The 11,306-nt window shown below is 38.0% G+C and overlaps 1 protein-coding gene across 1 annotated transcript; it reads right to left on the bottom strand.

The window, feature by feature from the left end:
* Positions 1–1,720: 1,720 nt before the first annotated feature.
* LOC131694576 (uncharacterized) lies at positions 1,721–4,013 on the bottom strand. The gene is made up of 3 exons (XM_058983050.1): positions 3,632–4,013; positions 2,443–2,603; positions 1,721–2,378 (listed from the first exon to the last, which is right to left on the bottom strand). The coding sequence occupies exons 1-3, from the start codon at positions 3,816–3,818 to the stop codon at positions 2,010–2,012; spliced, it is 717 nt and encodes a 238-aa protein (XP_058839033.1). The 5' UTR covers positions 3,819–4,013; the 3' UTR covers positions 1,721–2,009.
* Positions 4,014–11,306: the final 7,293 nt, after the last annotated feature.

Below are 11,306 nucleotides of genomic sequence, written 5' to 3'. Positions count from 1 at the left end.
GGAATGAGCCCTGGGGAAGGCCTATGTAGCTAAATTGTGATGTCGACAAACACCATGCGCAAATTTCATGTGCTTTTCCGACAGCTAGTTTAGCAAAAAGTTGTTTAAAGTCTGTAAAAGACCACGCTGGTGTAGCTTCTTTGAAAGAATGCTAATAGAATCTGAATCAAAAGCTCCCCTTAATATCCAAGAGCACTGATGCCATCTGCTCTTTGTTAGCATAGGCCATTTTAATTTATGTTGAGAACAATGCAAGGTAATCATTCGTACCTTTACCATTGCGGAAGCCAAATTGTGTATCATACAGTAAGCCATTTGCTTCGACCCAATTGTCGAGAACAGGATCATTTCATGCACAGCTTTCAGGTACAGAAGAGCATTTCAATCGGTCGATACGAGTTGTGATCGGAGACTGGTTTTCCTGATTTTTGGCTGGCGATGACTTTCGCTTGTCTCCAATTGTGTGGGACAATGTCACCCACAAGAAACTTACTAATTAAATTCAACAAGCGTCTTTTGGCAGAGTTTGACAGGCTCTTCAGCAAGTTGAATTTTATTCTGTCTGGCCCTTCGATTTCGTATACGTCGGCCCGTGTCCCAAGGAATGCTCATCGATGTATCTCGCGTTAATCCATAAACGAACCGGTGTCAGTAACCACGTTCCTTGGTTTTCATCAAACTCTTAAATAGCGTTTCTAACATCGCGTACTGTCGATAGCTAGCGGATGACCCGTCATATACGCAACAGCCCTTCTCTGCGTATACGTCTGAGCACTCTTTGTCCCATCTTCTGCGACTAATACTGAATGCAAACGCTTGTAATCGAGTATGTTCACCGGCTGCAGTAAGAGGTTTCTAAAATAGCCAACCCCATACTGCAGCAGATCGTCGCATGTCAATCTATCATCGTTGACGACACCTTTAATCTCTACCCTCACCGCTGGAATATACACATAATAGTTCCGCGTGAAATGTTCGCAGCAATCAATATCATTTACCTGCTTTGATTTAGTCAATACGACCCTGACCTTGTCTGAATGGACCTTTGATATTTCGGTCACCACAGAGAATCGTTCTGTCAGGCCTTTCGAAATCTGTAAGAAATTTGGCGATTTTGTTTTGGACCGAGGAAGACCACAAGGGAAATTTTTTTTGGGTCGGAGGGAGCCTTAGGAGTTCACCATTGACAGCATCAACGCATGGGTCGCGAAAGTTAAGGATCACTTATCTTTAAATTGGTATCCCACGATGCATCAATCCGGCTTATAGAACTGACTACTGTTTAATGCTCACTACGCGAACAAAAGGCTGAGGAATGTGGCCATGGAAAAACACAAAGCGAAACCGAGACAAAGAGCAACCACACCTAGATAAAAAAAAACACCCGAACTGTCTGAGAGTCATGGTACGAATGGTCTATGCTCGGTTTTTCGTTGTAAGCTTGGTGGTTTTTTTCTATTTGATTTGGTCGTACGGTTTCATCAAGTCGGTTCGGTGAGGCGGTGCACTGATAATATGAGCTTTCGGTCGATCACACCGGGGTTAATTCCGTGCATCGAAATTACACTTTTTGTGTTGTCAATCATATTCAATGAATCAAAATTGCGCAAAAACGGCTTCATCCCATCATGGAGACAGATTCTAAGTAGTAAATTTTTATAACTACAGCTACCTGTATTGCTTTCTTTTTCTTCTATTAGTTTGATTTATGAGGCTTCCATTTCTCATACCTAAGACTGTTCAGTCATTTATAATAACACTTGATAAAGTTACTTATTCTGTTTTTTGGCACTGGTTTAGTTATGATTCGCTAGTTAGAAGAAACGCTTTATTCTGAATTACGACGGATCACATATTCGAATCTGACTTCCGCTTAATTTTTTTGTCTTCATAGAAAATTCAAGAACACATTCGTTCAAAAAAGCGATCTGCCATACTGCAGAATACTTTACGCATTATTTATTAAAAAAAAATCATTCGCAACGCCTACTCCGTTCAGTACACGTGCGCTAATCAATCCTCAGCGTCATACTCTTACAGCATCTACCCTGAATATCGGGAAACTCAAACCGCGGCTCCATCTTCGCCAGTTCGTCGTACGCCATCACAAAGGTGTCCTTGAAACCAACCTTAACCGCGGGAGCTTGCGACCCGGGTGCAGTGAAAACTGTCGAGGTAACCTTCAACCCAACCGCTCGACATAATGGAATCCGGGCGCGTAAGATTTCCGTTGCAATTCCCCGGCCACGGTACTTGGGCGAAACGGACAGACCCATCGCGGACAGGTACGCGTCAACGTGGAAACTTTCGTGCACTCGGCTCTGTTCGGTGAAAAACATCACCGCATCGTGGACATCGCGCCAGCGGTCACCGTGTATCTGAAAAAGAGATTTCATATCTAGACTAGAGATGGTGTCGATGATTTGGATAAAGGTAACTTACCACATAATCCTTTCTATCGTCCACGCAAGAGGCGAACGTCATGTTAAGGCCAACTATTTCGTCCGATCCTTCCCGGAAGCAAACCAAGGCTAGCCGCTGTTTGACCACTTCTCGCCACATGTCACGAATGTCGTCGACGCTTGCTTGTTCATCGGCAAGCTCTGGAATGGTTGAAAAGGGAAAAGGCATCAGCGATTAATTTTTTTTTTCTGCTTGTGTTGATACGACTGAAATGCTCATGGTAAGATGTTTTCGGTTTCAAGGTACGTGGCCTATTCACACGCACAGTTGTCATATTTCGAATATGCGGGATGCGTTTCTATCACTAAGGCATCTGACAACATTCTTCTGTAGGTATTTCTGAAGCACGGGAGCACTGAACTAGATTTGTGTATACTGAAAGACGGATGCTAGTTGGAGATTTTGGTGCGCGAGGTGATTGAGTTATGCTTGAGCGGTTTCAGATTGTTTCAAAAAGTTGCGAAGCTAATCTATAGCGATTCTTGGTAGTCAACCCAAAAGTAATGCCATCTGACCAAGATAAAACACTGATTGGTTGTTATTGTTATTTCTGATTTGCAAGCAATAGTATTTCATAAAAATCAAATTCCTTGGGGTATATTCAGCAGCGTGGATTAAAGTGTTTAAAGTGGAATTGAAACGGTAACAATCATATTCCCAGCAGAGGGTTTTGATTTATTATTACGAACAGTTTTGTTTCACCTACTTGATAAGAAGTCACATGTTTGACAGCCTGGTCTAATCATCAAAGAAAATTATTTCCTATTCTTCAACTTGTTTGAATAAACTGTCAACTATTTGGAGACCATTTGAACATTCTGGTCTATACTGAAATATTATCATAGAAATACCCTGCAGTATCAGTAACCATCCAGTTTATTTGACTAAAACAAACAGGTGGTTTCTATTTGTTTATTCGCCGGTCTGTTCATCACGTGTCAACAACACTTCTCATCGGTGTAACACAATTTACACTCATTCAAACATGGGTGTAATCAGTCCATCGCAGCTGATAAAGCGCCACTTTGATAACAAAAACGACTACCAATTTGAATTGCAAATCTCTTCAATTTAGTTCATAATCAAAAATTACCATTCCCATTCATAAAAATATTAGGGTATTGCCATCCATCGTTTCAAACGACTCTATCACCCCCAGAATATTCACTTTTCGCCCGACACATCGGTTCATCGTAGATGAAGATCCCCAGCATGTGGTTGATGCCGTCCACGAACCGATCCTCGGGCAGATCCTGAACCACGTACGACACCAGCTCATCACTGTCCAGGGCTTTGGCCTTGAAGGTGTGCCAAACCGACGGATAGGGTACATCCGCAGGGCGTGTCCAAACCATATCGCGTACACTTGTTAGTTTACTTAATTAGTTGATTGATTACGAATAGAGAAACAAAAACTCGAAATAAAGTACACTGGGTGTTGGCGTGATAACGCCAAGCTAATCAGCGAAAGACTAACACGCAGGGGACGACTTTCCCGGTGACGATAGAACGCGAATTGGATGATTTCGCGGAGAAGAGCTAAGAACAGCATTTCGTATCAACATTGGTCGAGCGTGCGGACATCGAAGTAGGCTGGGAAGCGCTGTCGCACTTGTCGGTGTTAGAAAAGACAGGGTGGAGTGGCCTAATGTGTACCAAATAGCGAAATTACTAGATTCGGCTTGTTCCTACTGAATAGGGGGGAGGATACCCTAAATTTATGGTTTGCACATTGCAAATACAAACACACACACTGATAGGACTGCTGATAAGAAGACAATCGCATATATCACGTCTAGTTGTTTATCAACTTCGCTATTTCTTTCCACTTGAAGCATGACTAGGATTTTTGTCGAGAGTGTACGTGAGGAAAGATCATTGCAGTCAATTGAATTTGCCGGGAGTGTTGGCGCACTCACGTGTTTTTTGAAATGAGAATCACGTTAAAGTGATACTCTCGGTATCTTTCATTGGAGTGGACAATTCTCAGTGATAGTAGATTATGTCACTCAAGAAGAAAGGTTCTTGTTGTATCTGTGCCATAAACAGCCTTTGAGTGCATTTCACCCTAAGTTATTTTTGCAACACTCATAAATAGTAGTCGGAATAGCATCCAATAAGATATTAAATTAGATTGTGCCCATTATTAAATGTTTGTCAATCGCACACAAAATCTCAATTTTCCACCTCTTGCTACGTCTTACATACACATATATATCTCGCGGACCTCAGCTTCATTTTTCCGGCTTTTGTACAGCTGAACAGGCCCGTAGCCAGGAGTTTATTTCGGGAGGGGCTTAAAAAATTATTGTATAAAGCTTTTTTATTTCGATTATACAGGTTTTAACCTTATGGTTATTCGCCTCTTTTTGGGTTAGAAAATTTCTTTAGAAAAATTTCTAACCCTACATGTGCGGGATTGATGAACGAACCGTGATGAGCTGCGTAAAAGGTAATCAATTTACCAACTACGCTTTACCCGCTCCTGCATAAAGCTTTTAGTTCTAATTACTTCATATTGTCACTAGAAACTAAACGAAATTTTGAAAAGTTCTCAATGAAAACAAAGCCAAATCTAAGACAATCCATGTTCTTTGTCACAAGAAAGGCTATAGTACATCAACGAATTATTGATGTTTAATTTGATTTTTATTATTTATTTTTATTTACAAGTTACAATTTACTCTCGTTGCAACAATGGATATTCTAGAGTTCTCAGTATTTATGCGCTAACCGAATATGACAATCCTTGACAGTGCTGGAAAACGCAAGGTGTTCTAAGCTACACGTTTAAAAGGTGTAGATGACGCTAAATCGAAATGAGTAGAAAAATATCCATAAAATGTTCGATCGAAGAGAATGTCGAAATTTGCACAAAATCTTCTGATTTAGCAAACGAATTGTAGATGGTTCAACTTCTATTTTCTTGATCTGGCGTCCTGTAACTATTACCAGTTCTAATGCATCATGCTAACATAATTTTTTGGCATACCCCAGTTAGGAAGGAGGATCTTTGGTGATCAATAGGATCAAAATATATGGGTCATTCCACGTCTGATTTACAATCAAAATTTGAATTCCTTCCATTTTTTTTTCTTGCATTCATTAGTTAAAGTAATTGACACGTATTTTTTATTTTGGCTAAATATGATTTTTTTTTCAAGTTATTAGTTTTTGAACTTTTGAAGTTTATAACATTGAACATTTTTCAATCACTTATAACTCGGAAACGATTCGATATATGGAAAAAAATATTAAATGAAAAAGTTGTGAGCTTACTGAAAAAATAGCAATTTCTTTTTGTTATATAACTTATGAAATTTGCAATTGTTTGAAACAAATTGAATTTTTTAAAGTTGGACCAATTTTTTACTTATTATTTTCTTTAAATATTAAAAATCATGTTAAAATAATTGTGCAAAAATTTGGGAGTGGATATCAAAATACTTTGCGAGATATTACAATTATAAACTTAAAACAAGGCAATTTTACACCAAACGCCTAGTGATAGGCCTATTGTAATTGAAATATCTCGTAAAATACTTCGAATTTCTTTCTGAAATTTGTACACAATCTTCTCGATATAATTATAAATTATTTGAAAAAGCTAAAAAGATTTTTTTGGCTCCACCCTGAAAAAAATTTGTTACTAATATTTGCATAATACATAAATTATTTAACAAAAACAAATATTACAAAAAAAAATCCGCCGAGATCTTCTGAAAACGCAGCTTTTATTATTTAATGCTTTTTTCCAGAAATCTAATAGTTTCTCAGTTATGAGGCAATGAAAAATGTCCAATTCTATTAAATTTATAAAACTTTAAAAAATCACTATATTATTAAAAGTCGATATTTGTATGTATGTGATTTATGGACTCCCAAACGGCTTAACCAATTGCCGTAAAAATTTATGCATAGTAGGAATTTGTTATGGAGCGTGTTTGTGTGCTATTGGTGGGGATTATCTGCCTACAAGAAGGCGCTTCGGAACAAATTATGGTTTCCTCCTATTTCGTTGAAAGTCGCATCAACGTGCGATGGGTATTAGCTAGTACTTTATAAAGTTCAAAAACTCATAACTTGAAAAAAAAAGTCAAATTCAGCCAAAGTAAAAAAATCGTGTCTATAATTTTCAGCTAAAGAGTGCAAAAAAATTGAAGGGAACTAAAATTATAGTTGTAAATCGTGGAATGACTCGCATTCTGCAAATTTAAGACTTTTTTGGGGGTATTCTCATGTCAAAAGCAAATATTTTCTAAAGTCCCCCGAAATCAAATTTATTTTGATTACATATCTATATTAAGAAGATTATGTGAAAAATTCAGAATGGAACTCGAAGTGTTACGAGACATTTCAGTTATAACAGGCCTTTCGCTGGGCGTTTAGTGTAAAATTGCCATGTTTTATGTTTATAATTGTAATATCTCGCAAAGAATTCCACTGCCAAATTTTTACACAATCTTTTTAACACGATTTTAATACTTAAATAAAATAATAAATAAAAAATTTGATCCAGCCTTAAAAAAATTCAATTTGTTGCAAATTTCATAAGTTATATAACAAAAAAATTGTGATTTTTTTGGTAAGCTTATTTGAAAACGCAACTTTTTTATTTAATATTTTTTTCCATATATCGAGTCGTTTCCGAGTTATCAGTGATTGAAAAATGTTCAATTTTATAGACTTCAAAAGTTCAAAAGCGAATAACTTGAAAAAAATATAATATTTAGCCAAACCAAAAAATACGTGTCAATTATTTTTAGCTAAAGAATGTAAGAAAACAGTTTGGAAGATGCTTGACGTTTATATTAAGCGCACATTGCTCTAATCTATTACAGAAATTCAATTTGCGTATGATTTAACTAACTTTCTTTATTCAGGCCAATATCTAGCATAAAATGAGTTTTGTTAGATACCATTACTAGCGATAAATGTTAATTTTGGGACAGTTTTTGTACTCAGTTTTCTATGAAACTTCTAATTTTTTATTATACAATTCGTTTACTTGAGTCGGTTCAATGCATTAGCTAAATGAAGCCTTGAGTCTTTAATATATTTCCACGATGTAAACAATGAAAATGATAAAACGCTAATGGTTGTCCAACAGATCTCGTGCGATTGACCTGTTTACTGATCGAGAAATATTTTTCATAACCAACCGCGTCTTGGTGGTCGTTCATATCAATCTTGTACACTTCCGTATTATTATCGTGGTAACTGCTATGGACATGGCCGTTCGCGAATATCTGATTTCATTTTTGTTTTGTCCCCTTACGGGCCACCAGTGTCGACTTCCTCAATGATGATGCTGACTGTTAATTTTGAGATACTAGACGCAGTTTTTGCCGTCAATATTATATGAACAGCAGCCACAAATTTGGCAATTGTTTGTTTTTCAGGTAATCGTATTGGAGACTATGGATGTGCAAAGATGTAACGTGTATGATGATATTATCGCATTGCGTTTTGTGCGTGCAGGGTCAGCTAGGACGAAATCCTAGCTGACCCTACCCGTCTAATTCCTAGATGAGTCCTTTATAATAAATTACATTTTTTCCAAATGTGACAGGAATCTTTTAATAGCCACGGTTCAAAGAAGTTAAGTTTGTTTATTGGGGCTTTAACCTCCTGGTCGTTCGCCCGCGGTTCAAGTAAGAAGTATCAGATCTTGTAGACGAACATTGATTTTCTCATCATCCATATATATGAGAATCAACCACGTATTACAAGTTGCAAAATGACTGGTTTCGCCTAGGCTAATTTGTTGAGTAACATAAGTACTGAATGCCTGACAAGGTAGAACTCGTTAAAGGCGATGTTCGTAAGCATAACCTCTATTTTCACCTTCAGCAAATATTCCCCATCATGAAATTCGGTTATGCAAAAATTCCAGAAGTCAATAGCCTCCACGTTTGGCTGGAGCACCACTTCTTGCTTCTACGATTCAATCATCCGACGGATCACCCCAGCAAGAATTAAAGTAACAGTTTCTTTTGTTCTTCCGACGAGTCACACAATATGAAAGGAAGTGTGTTATCAGACTCGGCATACTGAGTAGATATCGTGACCGATGTCTTCGGTGGCTCGAAATAGCAATCTTCCTCACCATTCTCCCATTAATTTGTTGAAACCAAACAAGATACAATTTTTTTACGAGTTACCGAAAAACATGTTGCTTCTTAAATTTATTTTTGAAAAGTTTCGGGGGGGGCTTTAGCCCCCTAGCCCCCCCTCTGGCTACGTGCCTGCAGCTGAATCTTGTGAACTAGTGACGAATATTGCCAAAAATATATTTCACTGAGTGTTCGTCATAACGCGCAACGACAAAAACCAACTGCTGCTTCCATACATTTACCATTATGTAGCTGGAAAGTTGAATAGTGTGCATGAGAATTAGAAGATTAGGCAAGCGAACTTTTGAAGTTTAATGATCCGTAAAAAAATAGTGAGAGCAGGGATAGCAGGCTGTGTTGTGAATATGCATTTATCACTTTTTTTAGTAAGCCAGTGATAACACGGATAGAATTTTACAATAGCATTCACCCTACAAAAAATCATAAAACAATAGATATTATAGTTATTACTGTTTTAACATTTTACTGTTTTCGAGAAAAAAATGCATGGTAAAAAATCGATTTTTGCCTTTCTCATATAAAGAAAGGCTATGCAATCACTGTAAAAATCGACTTTTTAACCGAGGCCCGGAGGGCCGAGTATCATACACCATTCGATTCAGTTCGTCGAGATCGGCAAATGTCTGTGTGTGTGTATGTATGTGTGTGTGTGTGTGTATGTGTGTGTGTCATTTAAACTCACACAATTTTCTCAGAGATGGCTGAACCGATTTTCGCAAACTTAGTTTCATCTGAAAGGTATAACGCTCCCATAAGCTGCTATTGAATTTTTAGTTGATCCGACTTCCGGTTCCGGAGTTACGGGTTGAAGAGTGCGGTCACACAGCAAATTCCCATATAAACTGGTACCACCATAATGTTCAAATGATGTAAAACATATTAAAATTGATGTAACATTACTCTAGTTTGCGGGTCTGGATCACTAATGATCAATCAAAGCAGCTTTGACCACATTGGCCACCTATGACGGTTCATGACGCCCCCGGGGAACCCGCCAAGTTCCTAAGCTAATATCACACCCATTCCACAACGAATTCTCTACCGATTTTTACAAACTTGATTTCAAATGAAAGATACAGTAATGCCATTGACTGCTGCTGAATTTCATTCTGTTCTGACTCTTGCTTCCGGAGTTACAGGGGTGTTAGTAAGGATACACTGGAATTTCCCATATAAAACGGTACAATCGTAATACCTCAGAGGCTAAAAACTATTGAAATGGTCACCAAATTACTTCTAATCGTAGATCTAGATCACTGATTGCCAATCAAACATTCTTTGAATATATTGTCCACTATCGACGATTCCGGAAGTCCGGAATTCCGGGCATATTCCACAATTAAAGTCACATCGATTCTTCGGTGATGACTGCACCGGTTTTCTCAAACCAAGTCTCAAATGGAAGGCAAAATATGCAGTTGAGTATTGCGTAGCCGCCCCTTCCCCCCCTCCTCCCCACCTTGCCCTTACACGTCCCTCCTTCATCACTCCCCTCTTCTTGGATCACCCTCACGCCCAGATTTCCTTCATCCACCCCGTATACCGAAATAAGATGAAGGATTTCTGACGCATCCTCCACACCCACTCTACTAAACCTCCATTCCCTACACGTTCAAACGCATTCCACCAACCTTTGCAAATTATAATCACATGAAGATAACATTGAACTCATACTTATTAAGCTAATTAAATATTATTCTTTTGCCTTTCTCATATAGAAAGGTTACGCAATTGCTCCAAAAACCGATTTTCTAACCGAGGCCCGGAGGGCCGAGTCTCATATAACATTCGACTCAGTTCGCAGAATCGAGATCGAGATCGCAAAATATCTGTGTGTATGTATGTGTGTATGTATGTATGTATGTATGTATGTATGTATGTATGTATGTATGTATGTATGTATGTGTGTATGTGCGGATTTGTTAACAAAATGTCCACATCGGTTTTTTGGAGATGGCTGAACCGATTTTTACAAACTAAGATTCAAATGAAAGGTATACTATTCTCATAGGTTGCTATTGAATTTGATTTTCAACCGACATCTTGTCCCGGATTACGAGTTAAAGAGTATGGTTACAAAACAAAATTTGTTGATTTGTCCACATCGGTTTCTCGGAATTTTCTGAACCGATTTTGATAAACTTGATTTTAAATGGAAGGTCCATCAGCTGCTGTTGAATTTTGTGTGGATCCGAGTTCTGGTTCCTGAATTACAGGGTGATACGTACGATCACGCAGCAAATCTTGATTCTAACGAATTCTGCGATGAATGTAAAACGGTGAAATTTTTGCCTTTCTCAATAGAAAGGTATTGCAATTGCTCCAAAAACCGACTTTCTAACCGAGGCCCGGAGGGCCGAGTCTCATATAACATTCGACTCAGTTCGCAGAGATCGCAAAATATCTGTGTGTATGTATGTGTGTATGTATGTATGTGTGTATGTGTATGTGTGTATGTGCGGATTTGTTAACAAAATGTCCACATCGGTTACTCGGAGATGGCTGAACCGATTTTTACAAACTAAGATTCAAATGAAAGGTATAATATTCCCATAGGTTGCTATTGAATTTCATTTTCAACCGACATCTTGTTCCGAATTACGAGTTGAAGAGTATGGTTACAAAACAAAATTTGTTGATTTTTCCAAATCAGTTTCTCGGAATTTTCTGAACCGATTTTGACAAACTTGATTTTAAATGAAAGGT

The sequence above is a fragment of the Topomyia yanbarensis genome, unplaced genomic scaffold (assembly GCF_030247195.1).
Source record: "Topomyia yanbarensis strain Yona2022 unplaced genomic scaffold, ASM3024719v1 HiC_scaffold_10, whole genome shotgun sequence".
Taxonomy (NCBI): domain Eukaryota; kingdom Metazoa; phylum Arthropoda; class Insecta; order Diptera; family Culicidae; genus Topomyia; species Topomyia yanbarensis.
Note: the sequence above shows the minus strand (reverse complement) of the source record. Positions and strands in the feature narration are given on the sequence as shown.

Bases quoted from the DNA above. Each gene is read 5' to 3' on its own strand.
- LOC131694576 (XM_058983050.1), bottom strand. From the start codon at position 3,818: ATGGTTTGGACACGCCCTGCGGATGTACCCTATCCGTCGGTTTGGCAC. The intron at 2,604-3,631 runs GTGAATATTCTG...CAACCATTCCAG, and splicing joins ACCGATGTGTCGGGCGAAAA to AGCTTGCCGATGAACAAGCA. The intron at 2,379-2,442 runs GTAAGTTACCTT...TCTCTTTTTCAG, and splicing joins ACGATAGAAAGGATTATGTG to ATACACGGTGACCGCTGGCG.